The sequence below is a fragment of the Pagrus major genome, chromosome 16, assembly GCF_040436345.1.
Source record: "Pagrus major chromosome 16, Pma_NU_1.0".
In the NCBI taxonomy this organism is placed as follows: domain Eukaryota; kingdom Metazoa; phylum Chordata; class Actinopteri; order Spariformes; family Sparidae; genus Pagrus; species Pagrus major.
The window spans coordinates 6,666,685-6,691,497 of record NC_133230.1 but is presented as its reverse complement, the minus strand read 5'-3'; the positions used below and the strand labels follow the sequence as shown (position 1 = coordinate 6,691,497).

Genomic DNA, 24,813 nt, shown 5'->3' with positions numbered 1-24,813 from the left:
ACTTAAGTACAGTACTTGAGTAGATGTACTTAGTTACTTTGCTGCACCACAGGCAGTATCTCTCCTGCTGCTGTGTCATTCAAAGGTCGGCCTGCAGTTCCGTTTCCTGCCACCAGGGGGCAGCACGACCACCAACCACCCGCAGCGCCGAAGGAAGCAAATCGAAACTCCTCAATGAGTTCACCTTCAGATAAATAGTTTGTCCCTCTTCCTCGCTCCTCTTTATTGTTTTTAATCCCGTGGCGTCTGGACAAAATGAATGGCTCCGTGCACTCCTCAACCAACGTGGCGGACATTAAACTGAAGCGAGGACCGGCAGGTAAGAAGATTGAGTGTAAAGTTGACGCGCGGCTGAGCAGATGGCGGTGACGTTGCTAGCCAGCTAGCTTAGCTTAGCTAGCTTAGCTTGCTAGCTGCGTAGCAGCAAAAATCAACGCTGTCAAGCCAGTTTGTTGCCTCAAGCTAACAGCTAATGACTCAAAGATATGCAAATCTCATCCCAGCGTGTGTTATTGTTCAGTACGAGCAGGGTTGAAGGACTCATCTGAGCTCTAACAACCCAGTGTAGTTAATAAACTTTGATTTATGCACTTTGACGCTGTGTTAAAAGCTTTAAAAGTGTAGTTACTTCTCGGCCTGTCAGATTGAAGCCAAGGCAGCAGGAAAGTTAGAGACCTTTTATTCAGCTAAATGTGGAGTAATGTGAGGTTTACACTTGTTATGTAACGTTTACTGACCTGCTTGTGTCTGTGAATAGTAGGAGGGTTGGGATGGTTCCTCTTGCCCTTTGATCCATTGGGATACACGTTGTGTTTGCACCAGGAAAACATTTGATTATTGCCTATTGGATTTTTACTCAGATGCCTCTGTCTAATGCCACTGTCTGTCTTTTTTTCATAGGCTTGGGATTCAATATAGTTGGGGGAGTGGACCAGCAGTATGTTGTGAATGACAATGGCATATATGTGTCCAAAATTAAAGAAGATGGAGCTGCAGCCCTGGATGGGAGACTTCAAGAGGGGGACAAGATCCTGGCGGTAATAAATGACTTGTATTGAGGGTTTAGGATGTTCAGAAGCTACAGAGTAGCTGGTGTTTGTCATCTCGATAACATTTGGTAGGATTAATGCGTAGAAGCACAGTATTTCTTGATAATCTTGTCATCTTGCAAGTCATTTTTCAAGCACAAATATAAAGAGTTGCAGCTTAAAGTGAAAACCTGAACATCTTAAAGGAAAAGTACACCAGAAAAATGAAAATTCAGTCAGGTGAAGTTTCAAAGTCCGCAAAACAACACTGCAGATCAGGGTTGCAGCCCTTCCCAAAACAGCTGAAGTAGATAAGGACAAAAACGAAAGCGAAATGGCTCATGCACCTTCCAGCATAACCCAAGTCTGTGAAGCCCCCAGATCAGACATTTATTTGAAAAGATAATATTAACACCCCTTTTCGCTAAAGGTGGGTGCACAAGTCCCCATCTATTTCAGTTTGTTTGGGAGAATGATGTGAAGCTCCAGAAACGTTTTGGATCTTGCAGAAACCTCACACAGCTCTCTATGGACACTGGGTGAGAAGAAAATGACTTTAAGTGCTTGCAGTGCTGGCTGGGTATAACAACCACTTTGGGCTTTAGTTCAGTCTACAGTCGGACATTTTACATACCAAACAATTAATTGACACCTGTAATCTAGAAAATACTTGGCTAATTATTCAAAAATGAAACTAAAAAAGCGTTGTCATCGTTGTTTTTGTTTCTTGTTGGTTGTAGATTAACGGAGTGAAGCTTGAGGATCTGACGCACAGAGATGCCGTGGACCTGTTCAGGACAGCAGGAGAGGACGTGGAGCTCCGTGTTCTGAAAAAGGTGGGAGGCACGGTACTTTAAAACGACCTCGTCCTAGTATTCAAATGTTCCAGTGCTTTGTTGATTTTCATGCTTTGTGTTTGTTTCTTTAGCAGTTGGATTTGTGCAACTTCAGCTTTAATACAACTTCATTGTCCAGCAGAAAATTACCAAAACACAAACACAGCACAAGAACATGCAACAGATGAAACAAATATAGTAACAAAACCATCAACGTATAAATCACAGCACTTTTAAAAAAGCACCCTGTAGTGCCTCTCTGAAGCTATAGGATGTGAACTGCCAGACTCCTTCCGTTAGTATGACTCATTTCCACGAAACAAGCTCAGCAAAGTTCAAGCTCAGCAACTCTGGAAACGTCTGCTGGGAAAATAACCTGGTCCTGTTCAGGCTCACTGTCAGACTAACTGTGTTGTTGCTTAACCAGTTTCTGCTTAAAACACAGTGAGAAATCATGAAATGTAACATGAGTCAACTTTGTCCTCAGGAATAGAGGTGATAATAAGGTCAACTACACCTTCTGTACCACATTGGTTTTTACAACTTTCCTTTTCGGCAGATATATAAAGCTTTGCATACGCCTGATTTATGTTTTATAAATCAAATCAATATTTCATTTTTAATTTTCACAATTGTCCTCATTACAAGTATATTGTGACAGCCTGAGGAAAAACAACAGCGGCACCAACAATAATACCCTCTAAAAATGCTTTGATATTTACTCCTGTTTTTAAATCTGTCTTGCAGACGGCCCTTCAGATGAACGGACCCACAGGCTCCCAACCCGAGCACGAATCCTCTGCGTCTTCTCTGGGATTACTGGTGGCTTTAGCGGCAGTTGCGACCGTCGGTGCGTTCATTTACATGCGGCACCTTAGGAGGTCCTTTTAACCGAGCCGTCGTCTGTGTATTATTTTTAAGATCAAAAACTTTGCTAAAGGCCAAAGAAGTGAGAGAGGGAACAAACTCGAAACAGTAGATGTTATTTTCTTGATTAGTCGGTGTCGGCGTCACTGATGAGTTTCCTCCACGCTCATGTGTTATTATGTGATTAATGGTAGCTTCTTGACACCCTTCCTATGCAAAAGGATGCTGTCTTACTACAAAGATTAACTCTGTGATGGTAAGAAGAAGAATGTAAACATGATGACATTCCTGCTGCCGAGCTGAGCTGGGCTGAGCTCAGGCAGAAAACAGGTTGAATACGCAGAAAAATATCAAATCCTTTGGGTCAAATCGGACCGACTCGAGCTTCAGGGTCCTTTTCTACAAACTGAAAGACGGTGTTGTGTTCAGCCAGTCGTGGGCCTCCCTGCACCTCCATCGCTGAATGGCAGATCTGTGCGAGGGGCGCCGTGAGAGGAACCCGCTGTACTTTCAGTTTGTCAGAGTTCAAAATTCACAGGGTTGATTTTCATTTTGCACCGTTGCACAGAATCATGGGAGGAGCGGCAGCCTGCAGTGAATGTGATAAATTGTATAATGGACTCCAGAGTGCCTTTTCTGTCTGTACCAAGTGCTGGTGGTGTTTGGCTCCTGCTGCTCCTCACCGTGATCAAAATGAAAATCAACCCACTACATCCATTAAAGCATTAAATTAAAGGATGTGGCTGCTGATGATGTGTGTTTTCTTATCGTCAACAAAAAGCCCCAAACCAGTAATGAGTTAGTCCGTCTTTCAGTACCTTCCTCATCCACAGGCCCATTCATTCACTTTGAAAAGTGCCTCTATGGGTTCCTCAGTCTGGTGGGCACTATAGGTTTGAGCAAACATCACCCACACAGCAGGAAGTGATGTATTAGTTGGTGACTATTTTCAGCTGCGGATTAACACATTCGGTGCTCTAACGAGGAGCAGGAACACAGCTTGATGCGTTTTTTAATAGTTTGTGGACAAAAATGGAGCTCTGTGGCTCAGAGGAATCAGATACATCAAACAGTACTTGATCGTGAAAACAATTCATTGCTGGTTTTGGTCTTTTAATGGGTCCACTGTTAGTTGAATGATTATTTTCGCGAATAATCGACGAGTTGTCAACTTCTAAATTAATCTGCAAGTACTTTTTATCATCCATTAATCAGTTTGAGTCATTTTTAAAGGGAAAAAAGTCAGAACTCTCTGATTCCAGCTTCTTAAATGTGAATATTTTCTGGTTTCTTTACTCCTCTATGACAGGAAACTGAATATTTTTATTGGGTTATGGATGAAACAAGACACTTGTGGACGTCATCTTATATAATGATAATAACATAACCGTTCCCTTTCAAAACAAAAGCCTAAAGATATCGTAACAGCTGTTCGATATTGTGAAAAATATTGCAAATGATGGCAAATAAAGCGATATTCGATAATATCTAAGACTACACTGATTTGACAATTTGCAGACCTCTTTTTGACTAAACACGTAGTTTTAATTAATCAAGAAAATAACATTAATTGACAATGAAATAACTGTTAGTTGCAGCCCTAGTTTGGTCCACAAAATGTCAGAAAATAGGGGAAAATGTCCCAAGATGGCGCCTTCAGATGTCTGTTTTGTCCACAACCCAAATATATTCAGTTTATTGTCATAGAGGAGTAAAAAGGGAAAAAAAAGAGAGGGAGATAATATTCACATTTAAGAAACTGGAACAGAGAATTTTGACTTTTTCTTAAAAAATTACTCAAAACAATTAATTGATTATCAAAGTAGCTGACAACTAATCGATTATTCGTCGCAGCTCTACTGTCGACTGTAAGAAAATATAGATTATCACCAGACTTTTCAAAACAAAACACACTTCACTAGATTATCACCAAGTAGTTTCACTTTGAAGGATTTCTTCTAAAGGGTCACATGGTCACTCCGGGTGAACCATTGAATCTGTATCAAACAAATCATTCCTTAGATTAATACATCGTCACGTGTTGGGCAGCTCATTACGTAACACTCGATCGCAGCTGCCGTGTTTATGTTTCGTTCAGACCGTTTCAAACAGGATTCAGCATCGAGGCCAGTGCTTAAAAGTCACGTCGCACCTTCTGCTTGTCGTGGGGTGAAAATGAAATATGAAGCATGTTCTGATGGAGTCGTTCATTTATGTGAAGGGTCAACAGCTTAATACTGACGAGCAGCTTGAGTCAGTTCACTTTAAAAGGTGACGTTTTCTTTAGCCGTCGACAACTTTGAATATTTTTTGCACTAGCCACAATCATGGAGCTCCTCCAGTAACAGATGAATAAGTGAATTGTGTGTGCCGGGTGTATTTGTCCACATGTTTCAGTCTGCAGAGCGTCTATCAAGCAGTTGTCTCCGACTGTGTGGCCGTCATTGTCTGTAAATACATTTCATGTTGCTCTGCCGAGTGCGATTGTGAATATGTGCAGTTATGCCAGAAAAAAACGTCGATCAGAAGCACTAATAAATTATGCAAATACTGTGTGTTTTACATCGAAGCACCTGCTGTATTAAAATTCATGTTGAATTCACCTGGTTTTGTCTCGTGTTTTTTATTTCAGAATATACAAAACATTTGGCAAAATAATATTTGTTTCTCTCTTTTCACTACCATACATATTTTTTCAGACATAAGGCCATGAGGGAAACTGGAAGGGGGCGAGACTTCGACTCTCTATCTTACATATTACACCTTTAACAGTTAAATAAATATTAATAAAGTGTTACCAAATTGGGATTTACTCAACAAAAAGTCTAAAAATTAAAGAGTTGGCAAATCAAGACGAGAACTATGAAGTCGAAAGTAAAAGATACAAAATCTAAATATTTTACTGTGTCAAATAAGATATTCAATAAATTAAATAATGAGAAGCTTAGTTAAAATCTTTGTTTTGTACCTCAAATGAGATAATAAATAAATTAAATTATGAAAAGCTGAGTTAAAATCTTGATTTTGTTCCTCAAAAATAAGATTAATAATCCAAAATTACGAGATATTGATAGTAAGTAGGCTATTTAATCTCATAATGTTGTCAATAAGTCAAAGTTTTGACATAATACATCAAATTTTGTTTGAAAAACTCAGTTTTTTTTGGTAAATCTCAGTTTTGGACAGACTAACATAAAGTTAGCGACGATTGCGCAACACCGGATGTTGTCAGAGTACCTTCAAATTAAAAGCGGACACTTGAATTTGACAAAAACTGGGTTCTTTCTGAATACATTAATAAATAAATCATACTTATTATTATTATGATCATAATACAATGGGGGGAAACTATTTAATTATAGATGTCTTGGAGAGTAAAATGAATCAGACTTGCTTTAGCGACCCCTTGTCTTATTCTAAGCTGTTAGAATAAACACATAACAACCTGTTGTCGTCTATTGTTGCATTAAATATAAAGTAGTAGTCGAGTGGTAGTCGCAAATTTGCGTACTGGCGAATAAAACAATCCTCATAAAAAATAAAGTGCATTGTCTAACCCACTCAGCATTGTCTTGTCGAGTAGTCGTAATGGTGTTTTAGACAAAGCACGGAGGTGAAAATGAATCTCAACACGGCCCCTGGTTGGCAGAAATAGTAAAAGTGGTGTGTTTTGTAACAAAATGTGCTCCTGTACACCCACCAGCAGCTCTGTTGTCTCATCAGCTGTTGGAGGATGCTGCCTCGGAGGCAGATATGATGTAATCTAACGCTTCAGTCCCGACCACAGGGAGACGGACAGAGAGAGGCAGAGAGCCGGAGACCAGCCGCAGCGCACGGAGGGATCTCACTGCTTCACTACTTTTTTTTTATGAAACACATCTGAAAAACCTTCCATCGAGCGGGTTTGGATCATCAGAGTCATGTCGGGGAGGTTTGTGTCCACCAGCCGAAGAAGAGGATGCTGGATGCGGGCCAGCTGTAGAGGCAGCACCGGCCGGGGATGCTGCTGGTGAACCTGACTCCCTCCCTCCCCTCCACCCCACCTCCGCTCCTCCATCAGCTGTAATTAACCACCGTGGCTCCGGAGTCGTCTCCCACAGCTGCTGCAACATCCTGCCGCGTGAGGATGGCCCGCTCTCCGCCTCCATCGCTGACATCCGTCCGCCCTAGCTGTCGCCTTTTCGCCCACGATGAGAGCAGCGCGCCCGCTTCAGATTTCAACACTCGCAGGCCCTCTCCTGTCCGCTCCGGAGCGCGTTATCACCTCTGAAGGGTCTCGTGTGAATTTGTGTTTGAGCTGCTGTGTGTGTGCTCTGATTTTTTACAAATACACCTCCTGATTATTGGAGGGGTTTTTTTTTGGAGATGGGCCGCGTCCTCGCGTCCTGCACCTCGCTCTGCCCTGCTGGGATCTGAGTTTCAGGCTTTCTCCCTCCCTCCCCCCGACCTCACTCTCTGAAATGGCTCTGTGGCATCCTCTCTGAGCTTCACCTGACCTGTTTGTTTTGGGACATTTTCCTGCGCTTTACAGTTGCTGCCCTGCGGGGGAATGAGCAGCCTCCATCCCTCCAGCAGACGCCTGCCCGCTGCGCCCTGCGTCCGCCGTGTGGCCCTGTGACTTCAGAGGGTGTGGAGGTCCCGACGACCGTAAAACGTGGAGGGTGGGGACGTTTGCCTTTCCAGCTCAGGTTTAAATCATGGCCAATGAACCTGTCATCCTTAACGTGTATGATATGGTAAGGGTCCATCTCCACCACACTACACTCACTTTTCACTCAGTTTTAGTCTTTTTCTTTCCTGCTCGTGGCAGAAGGTTTGTAATCCGACACCAGCAGAGGAAGTGAATGCACCACCAGGAACAACAGGCCCACTGCACACCTGTTCACACGAGCACTTCACTGACATCTGGGAAAGAGTCCAGGTGATATCAAATATTACATAAGAACAGGTAGTGCTGTGTCAGCAGTAAAGGCCTGTTTGTTTATTCACACTTGTGTTTAAATCATTTTACAATGTGAACAACTCTGAAAAATATGGAAGCACATTTCTGCCAGAAAAAAAAATGAAAAGGATAATTTATGAGACAAAAAGTCATAATTATGTGATAAAAGACCAAAATAATGAGATAAAAGTCACAGTTATAGGATAGAAAGTTCTAATTATGGGACAGAAAAGCTAAATTATGAGATAAAAAGTCATGTTTATGAGATAGAAAGTCAATGTTATGAGTTAAAAGTCTAAAAAGTCAGAATCGTGAGATAAAAGGTAAAAATTACCAGATAAAAAGTCATAATTTTGTGATAAAAGATCAAAATTATGAGATAAAAGTCATAATTATAGGATAGAAAGTTATGATTAGGGGACAGAAAAGCTAATTTATGAGACAAAAAGTCCTAATTATGAGATCGAAAGTCACAATTAAGAGATATAAAGTCAGAATTGTGAGAGAAAAGCTAAAAAGTATGAGATAAAAAGTCATGGTTATGAGATAGAAAGTCGATGTTATGAGATAAAAGTCATAATTAACATAGAAATAAAAAATATGGGATAAAAAGTCAGATTTATGAGATAAAAGGTAAAAATTAAGAGATAAAAGACCGAAATTATGAGATAAAAGTCTTAATTAACGTTAAAGTGACTACGAGGAGGTAGTCACTTTAATTTGACTCAAATTTAATGGGCTTCCATATAAACTAATTGAATAAACGTTAAATGAAAAGATTTTTCTCTGGGATTTGGTGAGCGCAGTGTGTCCCATCTTCAAAGACCAAAGCAGAGCGTTGTGTGTAGCTGTTGTAAGTGTATGTGGCCTTATCTGCTCTGCTGCAGACGCGCTTTGTGTTATGAAGACAGATTCTGCTCTTTCTACAAACACAGACATTATTTAGACGTGACGATGTTTTTTGCACCCAGTTGAATTTGAATATCAGAAGATAAGATGAGACGAGACGAGACGAGACGAGAGAAAGCAGATAAGAAAATCCAGCTTCTGAAACAAGAGCTTCCCTCAACCCCACTGACCTCTGTCGCTGTTCCTCCAGCTCACGTGACGCACACACATACGAAACACACACATACTGTATTTACACACTCACATAAACCCACACACATCAGTAAAGGACAAGGCCGTGCATTCATTCATTCATTCTTGTGCCCACTGCCTGGTCTTCACTGTACTGCTGAACAGCCTCCTGTGTGAATATTACGCAACATGTTGCTGTAAATCCACAGAATTACTCCATTTACAGCTGAACATTTGTGATACTGAGGAATGAATAAAAACCATTACATCAACTCCCCCCATTCAGTGAATTATTAATAACACAGTATACTGTTGTTGTAGGCAGACAGACAGATGTTATTATGTATTTCTCACCAATTATAACTTCTGATTAACTGTAATAAACAGTAACTTTAATCACATGTTTTATAATATATATGAATAAACAAAAAACATTTATTACACAGTTTATTTATACACACAACTTACTTGCAAGTGTGTCCAAAACTGCTGGAATGGCAATGGTATTTTTCTTGAGTATTCCCATTTTACGTTCCACTTCACTATATTTCAAAGAGAATTTACCCATTTTTACTCCACTAGATTTATTTGCTAACTTGCTCAACAATGAATATTAACTTTTATTACAGGGTTATATAACTAGTGATTCCCAGGGCAAGCTATATTTTGAATGAAGGACTTTTATATGTGACACAGTATTTCTGCACTGTGGTATTGCTACTGTACGTGGGCGAACTTAAATGGTAAGTTCACACAAAAATGCAAATTCAGTTATTATCTGCTCAGTCTCATGCTGATGGAAAGTTGGGGCGAGTTTCATAGTTCACGAAACGCTTCTGGAGCTTCACAGCAAAAACAACTGAAGTAGCTGGGGGAAAAAAAGATTGTAAAATGGCTCTATACAGCTCGTCCAGTGTAATCCAAGTCTCTGGAAAACGCAGGATTGAAAGGATTGATTTGAAAAGATGTTATTTACACCCTTTTTAAAGCTCCAATGTAGCTGTTAAGCTAAAAGGGCTAGCGCACACCTTGTCTGAAGTGGTTGTTCAAGCTCGACTGCATGTCAAGAGTGTAAAAAACATATTTTTGAATCAATTTGGGATCTTGGGGCTGCCAGAGACTTAAAGATTCTGCATGGAGCCATTTTATTTCTCCTTTTTACTTCAGTTGTTGAGGAGAATGCACCAACACTGTTTTGCCGTGAAGCTCTAGAAATGTTTTGTGGACTACGAAACTTTACCCGACTTTCCATCAGCATGATGGTGAGTGGATAATGACTGAATTTTGATTTTCGGGTGAACTTATCCTTTAAGTAAAAGAGTACTTCTTCCACCAATAATAGAAATAATTTCAGAAGGTCTGCAACTGAGGATCTAACAAAACTCTTAAAGCCCTTCAAGTATAAGTGTCCTCATCTTTTAGCTCTTCCAGGCAAGAAACAGCTCAGTTTTGGACCCTCGGCTCTCTCTTGGTGTCTTCAAGCCGTCTCACAGATGAGGACCTCACTGGGGCCAGAAGTGACAGCTGCTCAGACAGCTGATTTAATTCCAGCGTGGCTCTGCTGTGCCGGGACTTAGCAGGTCATGCAGGGGCTTTTGAAAGAGGGAGAAAGTGATCATGAGGGCGGTGAAGTCAGAGCCAGCCTTAAATACTTCTGCCGAGAATTAAACACAAAAGCGCGAGTAGGCAACAGGATCCGCCTGAGAGAGTGAATCATGCGAGGAGGGATGATGATGAATCGATCATCTTCAATGCGAAATCAATGTGATGTGGTGGATGTGTGTAGTGGTGCAGGCTGTATCTGCACCGGCAGGATGTTGTGCTGCATGGATCGTTGCAGCAGTGTTGGCATGCAGCTTGACTCCTGAGTGTGATTTGTAGCAGCAACATAGTGACTGAGAAATGCTCCACTAATGTTGCCAGGACTCACTTGTTTATGCACTGAGAAGAAAGTCATATCATTTGACAGTCAGCTTGTCACAATCTCATTTCACTAATGTGTTAGAATTGGTCCTCAGAACTGGTTAGAAGATTTCCGTCCATGTTCCTGGTGTGAAATGACAAAAACCGAAGAGCCAGAAGGAGTCGAAGTGGCTGCAGAAACGTGAGAAGGCTCAGTTGACCTAAAGTAAAATGGTGGATATGCTTTTATTGTATCAGTCTGAGCCCGGAAACCTGTTCTATTATTAATAGGGGACATCTGGGCCAGTGTGGATAGCTCTTAGCATGTTTCCTCAGGGGTATCAAAGGGTGTGGGAGTGTCAGTGGGTGTGGGAGGAGGGGAGCTGTGGTCCTGGAATAAATTATCTCCTGATTGTCTGCAGTGGAGCGCGGCAGGGCGCCTCAGAGACCACCAGGATCTTCTCTTATGTGTAAATGTTCCTTAAACAATCTAAACTCTTGCACGTGGTGGATCAGATACTACTTGTGCGGTTGACTGTGCCTTCGAGATGGATCAGTCCTGTGTGTTTTCCTTGTTCTCTGTCTAGTGCACGCCTGGATGAAATCGCTGCTGTTTGAAATCTTGAATAGGAATAAGTCGATAAAGACAAACAACTAAAAGCAGTCCTGCAAGTGACAGTATATTTCTTGGCAAACATGTTACTTACTTTTGCCAGGAGAGACTCTTCTAATAAGAGAACAAATTCTTCTCCACACTGACTTTTTCCACGAGTAGGACTGCTGCTATTTACTAAAGATTTTAGGAGCACCATGTCGAGAAACGCAATACATTTTATATTTTTACCATCTAAACCCTATTACTTATTTATCTTTTGGTGATACGTTGACATTTCACAGAAATAACAATGTTCTTTTTTATTTTAAAAGTGCTAAGACAGATATTACAATAAAAACAACAATTGATAAATAGGTTAAACTGTGTTCACGATCATTATTTTAAAAAACAAAATTGCGCGGGGCTTATCAGCAAGTCGTACAGGTAAAAATAGACGGTCGCAGTCTGCAGCCCTGTCATATCTTGTTTGTAAAAGCAGAGTAAATACAATAATCCTTTGACAAAGCCGGCCTAGCTCTCTTCCCCTGTTTCTAGTCTTCATGCTAAGATGAGCTAAGCTAACTGGCTGCTGGCTGTACAACCATGTAATCAATCTTCTCTTCTAAGTCTTTTGCCAAGAAACCGAATAAGCGTATTTCCCAAAATGTTAAACTACTCCTTTAAATGCATAATAAAGATCTTTTCCAAAAGGCCAGTAAAACAATTGTGATCCCCAAATATGTTCAGGTAATAATCATGACCTTTCAAAGAATCATGCAGCTATCAGCATCTCTTCTGTGAAAAATAATCTCTTTAGCAATCTGGTGTTTTTAATGTACATTATGTTTTATCTAAGTCTACAGTGTTTCCTGTAGAGCTGCTGTATTGTTTCTTTCCAACACAATAACTGTTGATATTGATCCTAAATGACTTCTCCTTCCTCTCCTTCTTCCTCTGTCCGCAGTACTGGATCAACGAATACACTTCCAATCTGGGGATTGGAGTCTTCCACTCAGGCATTGAGATTTATGGCAGAGGTAAGACCTTTCCCTCCGTCCTTTTCTTTTATTTCTGTCAAATCTCATTGCAGCTTGACAGAGCGGAATCACAGCAGGCCACACTCGGGCCTGCGCATCACCGTCTGATGCTGAGGTTTGTGTGAGGCCGCCATCGCAGACACAGATGAAGTCTGGTTTTAAAAATGGAATAGGGAATTGTGTTTCCTAATAACATGACCCCGTTTCTCTGGGTTGAGTCACCACCGACTCACTCTGCATTGTGTGTGTGTGTGTGTGTCTGGTTTGAATAAAGATGTCTCTGCAACCAGAGTTATTGGTTCTGTGCACTGTGAAATATGATGAGAGTAAAAAATACAGTCTTCACCACGGCAGGAAATCACTTTCAGGATATTATTTAGTGCATGCAGCATATTTTTTTTGCATAATGACCTTGTGATTTCAATCATATTAGATTAACTGTCAGGTGAAAACCTCATAATTTAAATGTTTTGAGGGCTAACATAATGATGAAATAAGTCTAGTTATATTTATTGAATCTGTCTGCACATGGTGCATCATTTGGACTGGATCTGAGTGGTTTGTTGGACCGAGCAGCACCACAGGTTCACAGGTTTTAGAAAAAGAGTTATTTTTAAGCTTTAGTAGTCTTGTTTTAGAGACAAAAGACTATGAAGAAAAAATAGATTTGACATTATGTTATGGCTCCATTCCCCGTTGGGTCTCTTCCATTATCACTGACATTCTGCTGTGTAAACACAACTTTATTTAACACTTTCAGTGTTCTTTAATTGTCTGGCCCCCTGCCCTGCATGCACACACCTGATTCAAATGAATGGGTCAGGGGGCCCAGAGGACCAGGATTCAAGAGCACTTTTATTTAATACTTCTACTTCTACATATATAAGGTTTAAAATGCAGGACTGTTATGTGTCACAAAGTATTTTTTACATTATGGTATTTATCCTTACAAATAATGTCTCTGAATATTTCTACCACTGCCCACAGAGGAGGGAGGGATCCTTCATCTGGCATTTAAACAAAAGTTACACTGCAATTTTCTACCTAATTAGTGTCGGATGAAGTATTCAGATACTTTATTAATACTCCATTATAAATAAAATCCTGCACTGGAAAATTCATACACTGTAAATAAAAGCAAGTCAATATTATCAGCAAAATGTCATTAAAATATCCAAAGTAAAAGTACTCATAATGCAGAAGAATGTCCCCTGTGAGTGTTTCACTGTTATATGTTATATTATGGATTATTATTGCTAATGCAACAATGTCTAAGTAGCTTTTCTATGTGTCAGCTGATTAAGAGTGAGCTAATTTAAACTTTAAAGGATCATCATATATGAAATGTTGATTTGTAAAGTAACTGGTAACTAAAGCTATCAGATAAATGTCGAGCTATAAATTGTAGTGAAGAAGTTGCATAAAAACACTTTATATCAACAGTGAAATGTAACTATAAGGCAAGAATAACTGCATTAAATTAATGTGTATAATTATCCACAACAGTATATTTGTGGCTTTCACATATACCACAAACAGCACTATGTGTTTGCTGTAAAAATATTTCAATTCAAATTTAATTCATAAGCTACAAGGCTAACAATGTAATTCTCTATCTGACATGATGTGACTCTGGTGCTGATCACTGTTTTCATTGTACTGCAGTAAATACAGGGCAGAGAGGACTGTAATTAGCCCGGCCTAATGATTTAAGCACAGTGTGTCATTGATTAATCGCTTGCTTCTGTGTAATTACAGTTGTTTAGTGCTCCCACTCACCAGCTTAACCTTTGTTTTGTGTCTATTTCCACACAGAATTTGCATACGGGGGTCATCCATACCCCTTCAGTGGCATCTTCGAGATCAACCCCGGCAACGCTACTGAACTGGGAGAGACGTTCAAATTCAAGTGAGTTTAGCATACAATACACTGTGATGTCGTTAAAGCTAATTTCAGAGATAAGCGTCCTGATATTTCTTTCCATGCTTTCCGACAGGGAGGCCATTGTTTTGGGCACCACGGACTTCACAGAGGAGGACATAGATAAAATCATGGAGGAGCTCGGTAAAGAGTTCAAAGGCAACGCCTACCATCTAATGCACAAGAACTGCAACCACTTCTCCTCCTCCCTGTCTGAGGTCAGTCTCACACTGCGTTCACTGCCAAATGTTTGTTTTCTGTTCCTACTTGTATGTATAGTTCAGAAACTACAAGATGCAGAACAGGGATGAGTAACAACTATAAATAAGTCACACAAAAAGATCCTATTGTATGAAAGTTTGCTCACAGAAGTTAACTTAAAGGGAGAACTATTCAGTGAAACAGTTATATAATGTCTTCTACGGCTCTGAAGGGAACTTTCTAAAGTCTGGAAATATAACTCAGTTGATGTCATCGGGATTATATCAGCTTGGGCTGCATCACTACAACATTTTAAGATGTATTAGCTGGCTGGCTCTCACTTTGGTCCAGTCTGAAATACGCCAACAACGTATCGAGACATCAGTTCCCATGGTCCCACACTACTTCAAATTCTAGTTTCACACATTGACAGAAGTGAAACACAGACAAGATGTTTCACATCACATATTGTGAATTTTCTCAGTTGCTGTGCGGACGGGAGATCCCACGCTGGGTCAACAGACTGGCGTACTTCAGCTCGTGCATCCCCTTCCTGCAGAGCTGCCTACCCAAGGAGTGGTTGACCCCGGCCGCCCTGCAGACCCACATCAGCCTCGGCCTCCACAAAGAGGAGCAGAACGAGTCGAGCGACGAGGACCCTTCGTCTCCGTCCGGAGCGGCCGCCACCGGTTCCTCCCACAGCTGTCGCCACACGAGGGTGTGAACGGGCCCCACATTCATACGCTGACCTCTGGACCTTCCTGCCACCTCTGCTCGTGGCTCAAGTGGCATTAGTAGGCTTGAACAACCACCTGACCTCATACTGTTTGTCCTCTGAGTAAAGAGGCAGGAAAAAGAAGAGTTCCCTCTTCATGAACAGAGACTTCAGACCCACAGAGACCCTGCCCGTCCTTTATACAGATGACAGGATGACGAAGGCAGACTTTGACCTGAGCCCTGAGCGCCGAAGCGTGACTCAGACTCGACAACAACTATTGTAGATCTGAAGTTTGTAGTATGTTATTGTTAGTCTTTTCCATGAACTTTTAAACCTTTGTCAGCCTTGTTCCCTGCCCTGCCTTCAGAGCTGCTTTTGTAGAATAACTAGATAGACACCCGAGGCTACTTATAGTGACAGAGAACTGCTAATCTGCTCAGTTTCAACAAGTTCTCATTCAGTAACCTCTATGTGGCCTTCAGTTAATATTGTTGACTCTGCTTTCTTTGTGTGGAACCTAAATATTTAACTTTTGGGCCATTTTAGAAGGTGAAGAGGATCCGATTGTTCCCTCGAGTTCTGCTTGAGCTCGTTAAAATGTTGCATGTTGAAAGAATTTGACAAACCATAAACTGAGACGCCACACTTCTGATCATATCATCAAGTATTTCTTCTCCTTTTCCTTTTGTAAAAAGAAATGATGAAACCTGGGACCTGTTTTAAACACTAAACTGGCTGTTGTAAAAACAATCAAGGGCAAACACTCCTCAATCTAAACAGTGGCCGTTCACACGGCCTCGGGCAGCCCAGTCACTATCTGTCAACATCTCAGAGACACAAACACAAAGAAAGTCAAGCTGCTAAACTGACAATTATTGACTTTGTGACCCAGTACAATTTTTGTCTACGCTTTTATATCCAAATGGTCTTTATATTATAACGGTGCGATAACTTCCAGGCTAGGAAATGTACATTAACACCCAGAGAATGTTTCCTGGGGGATTCTGGTTTTATCACTTTTTTTTCCACCAAGACTGAGCTGCCATGAGAGAGCAAGCAAGAAAATCAGTATTCTCCTTTAAATTACAGCCGTCCTTAAAGCAATAGTTTCTTTATTTTGGGAAATACATTCATTCGCTTTCGTGCTGAGACTTAGATGAGAAGATTGATACCACTCTCATGCTTGTCAGTCACAGTTCAGGTTGCTAATGACGACAGCAGACAGCAAACTTGAACACCGACATACTATAGGTCAAAGCAGCCCCAGCAACTGCAGTCAAAAATAGCAAGAAGATGAAGAGGGAGAGAAATTCCCCAGCCTCCCTTAAAAAAATCACTCAATTTTGTTGTTGTTGTGTCAGGAGAAACTTCATAAACTTTGTGAAACGCTGTCTACGACAAATTCTTAATCATTTGGACCTTTTTGATAATTCGGCTATGGTACACATGAAGTTATTTCTTTTTTGTGTGTAAAAATGGGGACGTGTGTTGTTTTTTGTAAGGCCTCAGCACCCCTACTTCCCCGTTTCCAGTATTTATGCTAAGCTAAGCTAACCAGCTGCTGCCTAAAGCTAGGTATTTATCCCAGAGGCACAAGAGTGGAGTCAGTCAAAACAGTGTATGTCTCAAAATGTCAAACTATTCCTTTAAGACCACTTTTTAAAAAAATGTTTTTATGATTTATGTCGACTGTGAACTGAAACGTTACATGTTTACGGATACAAAGCATTTTACTGATCGTAAACGAACCTTTTTAAAAGTTACTTCTGAAGTTTTGTTCGTTGCAATGAGGAGATCAGTTTCTCATCAAGGGAAAATATGATGTCATAAGGTTATTTGTAGTCATCGTGGTTTCAGCATTCATGCAGGTAAACAGCCCCATTAGCGACCACCCCCCTCTGACCTTAGTGAGGGTGGTAATTATAATGGTGATGACAAACATCGGCTCCTTGTAGTTTTACTCATTTTAATTCATGCCGCTCAGTGAACAGGTCCACGTGTGATTTGAATCTCCTCCCATCCCTCCTGCTGTAGTGTGCTGAACAACAGCTGCCCTCTCTCAGGAAGGAACTCACACGACTCCTCATAGTGGCATTCGTCTCATTCCCGCTGAACACCTTCATAAATGGGGTTGAAAGTGCAAATTAATCATTTGACTTCTTCCTCGTGTTCTTAAATAAGCTATATTCTTATTTATTTTAGACGTAGTCTTACATTTCACCAAGTGTATTGTGTTCAGATCTTTTGGTATACGTTTTGAGTTGAAGGGAGCTGTACAGTGATCAGTATTCCAGTATTCCAGTCTTTGGCACTTTCTACAGAGCAAACCAGACAGGTATTTTTTTCTATCGTACTGTGTCAACCTTAACCTTGTATTTCCTTTTCCTAACCCAAGACAATTTCAAGAATGATGATATAGTACTAGAATAAAGAGACAGAATAACAAAGAAATGTTTTGCCTCTTCTGTTGTAACCTAAAGGATGGGTAGGGGTGGGCAATTAAACAATATATACCGTAAGATGGCAAAAAAATAACTAAAATTATCGCCAGGATGTGAAGAAATAACAGTTTTTACGTTGTGACGTCTATGTGCTGTGTTGCAGAGATATCTACTGGAGTTAGCATGCTAAACCAGCTAGCCCTGGCCTCTGTCTTTTCCAAAGCTCCGGTGTAAACACAGACAGTCCCGTGGTTTCCAAGCTCCCACACTGCTAGCTGCACTGCTAACTGAGCTAACTGGCTAATGGCAGCCTCAGTTAGCAGCAGCTGTATGTTTGGAGTATTAGTTCAACAGGTGGCCTATTCATACGTACATTTTAGCAGCAATATGACACATTAATTTGATTTGTCAGATGTTTAACTTTAAATAGTTTTACTTGCACTAGATAAGCTACAAACCAGACATTTCATTTTATATATTAACAATTTCTAGATGCCAATTGTTCCAACATATGGGCCAATATCAGGTAATCATAGATGTATCATTGTTAGTGTATATGTTTGCCAATAATTAACAAGAAATTGCTGTAGAGAAATGCTGAAGATAAGTCTAACAATTGAGAGTTTTTGTCCACAACAGAGCACAGAAACATTTATTTTTTATCCATAAAACATCTCGCTTTGTACTTATTTTGGTCACAAGTCTTTGGAAAACAAATGTATAGGAGCCTGATGAAAGATTTTGTTTGAGTTACGTACTTATGTATCATTATCTGTTTTCTTTTTAACTTAACTCATATATCAATGTCGGTGTCTCCCTCAAAAATCCTGTTTCATTTGGGCTATATGCCTAAATATACAGTAGGTGGTGACAAAAGTATTTTAGCAAATAAAAGGATACTAATGTTTTTTGATTTAAAATAAGGAGCAATACATAAAAAAACATAAATAATAACATGGGACTGTGAGCAGGTGATTTAAAATACTGTAACACATCAGATGTTTTCCAGCTCTGCTGCTTGCTTTAGAGACTGTGGAGTGGGTTGCCAAATCCGTGTCGCATCCCTCTTCGTGTAGATCTAAAAAGCTCCGCCAATTTCCTTCATTGGCAAACAGATTCTTGTTTATTTGTGTGTATTTAACCACGACAGGTTAATATAACCTCTGTAGTGTGTGTGTGGGCGGCGAAAGGGGCAAAGTTTTCTACTCTAACCAAGTTACGCATTAACTGCGGAAGTTAATGACCAACCCCCAAACTGGCAACGTGAGTGTAGCAGCGTTTCCTGTTCCCCGCTCTTTCGACTCGCTCGCCATTTTAATATCGAGCCGAGCTCAGACGAGACGGTCAAAGTTGCAGCACGCCAGCGACGTAAACAACACAAAAAACGGAGACGGTGTGAGGAAAACCATACACGGTAAGAATCGCATTTGTTTAATGTTAAATATTTGCATTAACTCTGCGGGTTTTCAATTAGCGAGCCGCGGTGCTCGAATGTTCTGAGCAGTAACGTCTTTGTAAGCTAACGCTAGGTGGCTAGCTCGCGTAGCTAACTAGCTGAAGTCGACCTCAAGGCGAGCTGCGGCCGGCGTGGACGCGCCACGCCAAACACGAAACCCGTTTTTAAGCCGGTTAAAGATCGCCACATTTCAGTAAATATCAAACAGCTTAACTGGGATGGCATTTGGTACTAATTTAGATTCAATCGAGCACGTTTTGACGCGAATTTACGGTATAATTGAGCGCATTAAGGAGTAGCCGATTAGCCTAGTTACCGCAGCGTGTCCCTCGTAGCTAATGCTAACTAGCTGGCTAAAGTTGGGCCTTAACCGTTGATTTCCAATCGAAATAACTACGGTCCCATCGATTGTAAGCTGGCTATTGTTAGGGGTATTTTTAAAAAAAATACTTAATAAACCTTTGCTACTGTAGTTTGTGGTGTTGAGATATTTTAAATTATGAAAAGTGTTTTTAAAATGATGTCCACCCTATGTGCATCAAGAAGGTAAGACAAAACATCCTAGTGTAATGTAAGTGTAGTCAAATTACACTACTACCTCTAAAATGTACATATATATTGAAATACTATCGTGTTAGAAAGCTCCAACAATCAGTTTTGAAGATCTTTAGTTAGGTAGGAGTCTTTGTATCTGGATGTAAGATGCACCTGATAAGCTGGGACATTAGTTTCGGGCTTTTGGTGAATCCGGAGTGAAAGTAAACTACTGCACTGAAACTGGCTCGACCAAACCTAATGTGGCTTTCATGCTAACCATGTTTGTCATTCTCAGTCTATACTTGGCTAATGTAACACTTCTCTGACCTCAAAATAGTGTTTCACAAACCAGAAATCAATTTACAGTGTTTATGAACAAATACAGTCATGTTGCTTGGAAGCCTCTCTGGCTAAAATTTACTAAATGGCTATGTGAGGTCAACATACTGACCTTCATGCGTCAAATATTAAGCTATCTTTACTCCACTTTCTGGTTTAATGTTTACCAAGTCTCGTGTTTTCCCATTTCAGCAGATTACAATGAGTGGTTGTCGCGTCTTCATCGGCCGCTTGAGCCCACACGCCAGAGAGCGAGACGTGGAGAAGTTTTTCAAGGGATATGGACGGATTCGGGAGATCAACCTGAAGAATGGATTTGGCTTTGTGGTGAGTGTGACTGAGCACTTTGTGTGGATTGTGGGTTTTAACCTGTCCTGTTTTTTCGTCTTTACAACAAACAAACCTTTGGTTTCATCTCTCCTCAGGAATTTGATGACCACAGAGATGCAGATGACGCTGTGTACGAGTTGAATGGAAAGGAATTATGCAGTGAAAGGTAATGACCTAGTCTTGGATGGTTCCTTTGTTCTGAGTCCTTTACTCTGACATGGTCACTCTCACTGAATGGTGGGCGTGTAACTGAAACTGGGTGCAGCTGACGACCATCACAGTAGGTTTTTCTCATGCAAAACTGTTTTGTTTTTGGTAACGTCCCAAACACTTAAACCAGCTTTGGTGTAACTCTTGTAACATCTTGAATTGAGGAGCTTGGGAGACACGTTACTCCCACCAAGCTGTGAGGACATAAATAAGTCATGGTGCTGAAATCACTCATGATGTTGTTGCAGTGTGTTGTGTTTAATCCAATAAATTATTTGAGTCAGCCCACACAGATTTCTAAATGTCTACACGACTTCTTACCTATCATTTTCTAACAATCAACAGCTGACATTTTCTTTTTCATAGACATATTTGTAACATTTAATTTGTAGTTCATCTAAGGATTATAACTAAGTATTTCTTGCTTCTCTTTTCAGAGTCACAATCGAGCACGCTCGCTCCAGAAGAGGCAGAGGTGGCGGCCCTGGAATGGGACGTTTTGGCGGTGGTGGCGGCGGCGGCGGCGGTGGCTATCGCCCATCTCGCAGCAGTGGATCCAGGTACCTTTGCTTAATAATGCCTTTTGTGTAACCTGGTTTCACCAAACTGGTTGAAGCTAAGAGTTAAGTAAAACAGCTTGCTAAACAGGAATAATTGCCATCATGTGAAAGAAAATGTACATAAAAAGATGTCTGACGTTACTCTTAGTAATTAATGTGAACCCAATGTTCCGCCACTCAGTCAAACTCAAATATTGAAACAGCCTTTAGGCTGGCAGAGTAGGTAAATATAACCGCTGTCATGACGCAAAACTGTCTGTGAGAATGTATTCAGCTGGATTTAACAGCCCGTATTTAACACTTAGGACTTTCCAGTTTGATTTGGACACATTTACAACCACCAGAGTTGAACATTTGTCCATCCATTATTCCAGGAAAATGTAGTTTAAAAGTTCTCTCTATTTTTTTTCCCTGTTGACCGGACAGGTATGGACCTCCTGTGCGAACCGACCATAGACTCATCGTGGAGAACCTCTCTTCACGGATTAGCTGGCAGGTAAGAGATCACTAATCTTTATGTATCTTACAACACAAGCTTTAAAAGATAATCCTATCACACTGTTGTTACATTTCTTTTTTTAAATGAAGCAGCATTCGGGTCAATTTGTCTCTACTCAGATTTCACAAAAAATACTTAATAGTTAATTGGCAGATCACAATAGAAAGCCCCTAGTGTTTTTTTTATTTTTATTTTTTTAATTTTGCTTCATCTACATTTTTTTCCAGACAAAAGCACATTACAGCTGCTGATGGGCATTCTAACCAAAAACATTTAGTTGTTTTTTAACGGCTGCTCTGATATGGTTTCCTTTATATCAGAGGTGAATGCACACCTTCAACGTAGGTGTCAGAAGTGTGTAGCGCCCTCTCCTGGTTGTTTTTTTTTCTGAATAGTGTCCATTTGGTGCCTCTCCTTACACGCAGTTGCCGCCGGTCTAAAGTCTTGGCTGGGCCCCGTAGCGGGTGAAAGTGGTCTAGCGCAGGATACGGTAGCCTTAGGAGGTCCGTAGCCACAGTCTGGAGGTTCTGTGGGCTGGCATCCCCGACTGCTGTAACCCCCCTCAAATCCACGGTCCCTACACTCTCCCGTTTGGGTCTTTTTCTGTTGCTGATGGAGCTGGGGGGGGTGTTGAGTCGGGCACACACCCCTCCCCCTACTTGCTCTCTGGTGGTTCCTTACTTGTGGAGGCCGGATGCTGAGTCAAGGCCGGGGTCGTTTCTCAAGGGCTTAACACTGCATTGGTTCCCATTTGCTATTTGGACAAGTGGCTCTATGCTAATATCTTCCTGGGTATGGAGCGGTAAGTAGCATAAAACTCATGTGATTGGGTTTGTTTAGGGTCGGGTGGTAACGGGGTGTAGAGTTGCAGTCTCAAATGGGAAGGGGGTAGTTTTACCAAGTAAACTCTTTGAGTCTTGAGCCAACTAATTTTCATAGTTCACATAAATAAAAAAACTCTAGATCAATTTTCTTGTCCACTTATTCACAGGATTTTTGACATCCAACCACCAATAATTGTACAGATTTATTGCACATACTTAGTCACAAAACCCAACACTGTTACGTAAAAATGCACCAAAAATTCTCACTACTTTACCTGTCAGGCGTCTCATTATGGAGTAAACTTAAATAAACGAATTCATGGAGCCAATAAATGGGGAAATTATAGCTGTTAGAGTTAAGGCAACACTTGTCCACGAAAAGCTTTTTCAGTGGCTCTTTTGTTTACATGCCCTCCACTGAAATGGGAGCTTATCACAGAGTGACAAAAGTCAGCATTAGATAACCGAAGTTTCAGTGTGTGCTGGTGTCTTGCTGCTTGCTCACTTCTCTCCCTCCAGGTCTGAAAAGGCTCTCACTGGCACCTCGTGTTGTGTTCTTTGTAACTAAGCCTGCTCTATGCTTTGAAACAGGACCTGAAAGACCTGATGAGAAAAGCAGGTGAAGTTACCTTTGTGGACGCTCACAGACCCAACAAAAATGAAGGGTGAGTTATTCGTCTGTTGTCAAACTTCTCAAATTGCCATTTTGTCTACAGGGTTTGGTCCTAATTAATGTTTCTGCTTTAATACAGAGTGGTTGAGTTCGCATCTCGCAGTGACATGAAGAATGCCATCGCCAAGCTTGATGGGACTGAACTGAATGGACGCAAGCTGAAAATCTTTGAGGACAGCAGAAGGTGAGTTGTTTTTACTATTTGACATGATTTGGGACATGTGCAAAGATCTGTTGTGAACAGGATGAATCTTAAAAATCACCTCTCTTCTTTCAGGAGTCACAGCAAGAGTCGCTCCCGTTCCCGCAGCTACTCGCGCTCAAAGAGCCGATCCAGGAGCCGCAACCGTTCCAGGAGCCGCTCCAGGTCTGCCAGTCGCACTCCAGAGAGGAAGTCATCAGGAGGAGGCAAGGCCACCACCAGATCTCCCTCAAGGTCCAAGTCTCGCTCCAAGTCTCGCTCCAAGTCCCGCTCCAAGTCTCGCTCCAGGTCTCGCTCACGTTCACCTGTTCCTGCTATGAACAAACAGTCCCGTTCCCGTTCTCGTTCCCGCTCTCGGTCCCGTTCACGTTCCCGCTCCGCCTCAGCAGACAGCAAACACTGAGATTGGTACACCTGTAGGCCGTAAAATAGACTGATAGTAGCTCACCATAGGCCTGAATGGTGGCTGGTGATTTTTCTTTCTTTTTTTTAATGAAGGGGAGATTATTGCCTTTTTACATTGGTTCTTTTGAAATAAAATTGGCTTTGATTTTTGTTTTTTGTTAGTTTGGATGTGCTTCCACTGGAAAAAGTTTTGTTTTCCTCTTATCTCAAGATTAATACACTTTCCTCTTTTAAACCCCCTTCATATTTTGATGAAATACCGCGTGACAAAACATTTTGATCAGTGATCGTTGTCACAACCCTGCAGCCTCTCCCAGCTGTCTACCATGTCATGACTCCATCCACTCCTCTATGCTTCGCCTGAGTGTCGAGCAGTTCAAGGTTAGGTGGGAATGCGTTTCATTCCCGAAATGTTCAGTGTGTTTTTGTTTGTAATGCGAGCTCCTGGCATTGCCGTGAAACTGTGATTCTGCTTCTGATGTGGCACCGTAAAAGGTGAAACTACACGTGTTGCATTCGCTGCCCTGATATGTGAACATACAAATGCAAACATCTCAGTCGGTGGTTTATATCAGCTTTCTAGTGTAATGATGTTGGACTCTGGCATTAATTCGACTGGCTCTTTATTTTAAACACTGCTGTAGGACCTTGTCTCGTGTTGGTGATTTATTTTTTCTTTGTGTTTATGTACTTAATCTCCAGCCTTGGCCTGTGGTGTTGAGTGTCTGAACACAAGTGGAAGAAATGTCTCTAAAATAAGTTTATTGATTTGATACTAATAAACACTCACTGCATATTGTCATTTAATTTTTTTGTAATGTCGAGAAAGAATGGTGACTTCTTTTTTTTAATATGTTGTGAATGTGGGTTGAGACTCTACATATTTGACTAAAGTCTCTGCAGTTTAACCGAATAAAGCTTTCACAAACTGTTAAATCTGTTGATTTTGTGCAATTCTGTCCTGCATTCATCCCCAAGAACAAACACAAATAATTAAGATTAAAGTGTGACATACTTTTATTTAGCAGGATTGTTTTTAACTCTCAAAACGGTAACATTTCATAAAACTACGATTTCTGTGGCTTTTGTTCACAGGATTATTTCCACATTTATATTATATTTACAGCCTGATGATCGATTAAGATATTGAATGGATATGACAGGCAGACGGCCACGAAACCAGAACAATGCACAGAACTCAAACTGCTAT

The 24,813-nt window shown here is 41.0% G+C and overlaps 3 protein-coding genes across 5 annotated transcripts; all 3 read left to right on the top strand.

Moving 5' to 3' along the window:
* The first annotated feature begins 128 nt into the window (after positions 1–128).
* Positions 129–5,333, top strand: synj2bp (synaptojanin 2 binding protein). Its single transcript, XM_073483592.1, has 4 exons — positions 129–319; positions 901–1,037; positions 1,769–1,864; positions 2,612–5,333. Exons 1-4 carry the CDS (start codon positions 256–258, stop codon positions 2,753–2,755), a joined length of 441 nt encoding a protein of 146 aa, XP_073339693.1. The 5' UTR covers positions 129–255; the 3' UTR covers positions 2,756–5,333.
* A 2,003-nt stretch (positions 5,334–7,336) lies between these two features.
* Positions 7,337–17,572, top strand: LOC141010563 (deubiquitinase DESI2). The gene is made up of 5 exons (XM_073483588.1): positions 7,337–7,467; positions 12,215–12,287; positions 14,103–14,196; positions 14,285–14,426; positions 14,894–17,572. The coding sequence occupies exons 1-5, from the start codon at positions 7,429–7,431 to the stop codon at positions 15,131–15,133; spliced, it is 588 nt and encodes a 195-aa protein (XP_073339689.1). The 5' UTR covers positions 7,337–7,428; the 3' UTR covers positions 15,134–17,572.
* A 1,301-nt stretch (positions 17,573–18,873) lies between these two features.
* On the top strand, positions 18,874–24,539 carry srsf5a (serine and arginine rich splicing factor 5a). 3 transcript variants are annotated; one of them, XM_073483582.1, is made up of 8 exons: positions 18,874–18,982; positions 20,096–20,227; positions 20,326–20,396; positions 20,878–21,000; positions 21,418–21,496; positions 22,915–22,988; positions 23,076–23,180; positions 23,274–24,539. In XM_073483582.1, the coding sequence occupies exons 2-8, from the start codon at positions 20,102–20,104 to the stop codon at positions 23,599–23,601; spliced, it is 906 nt and encodes a 301-aa protein (XP_073339683.1). In that variant the 5' UTR covers positions 18,874–18,982; positions 20,096–20,101; the 3' UTR covers positions 23,602–24,539. The 3 variants fall into 3 exon arrangements, with proteins under 3 accessions (XP_073339683.1, XP_073339685.1, XP_073339682.1); XM_073483584.1 differs by having other exon boundaries at positions 20,093–20,227; positions 21,427–21,496; XM_073483581.1 differs by having other exon boundaries at positions 20,093–20,227.
* The last annotated feature ends 274 nt before the right edge of the window (positions 24,540–24,813 follow it).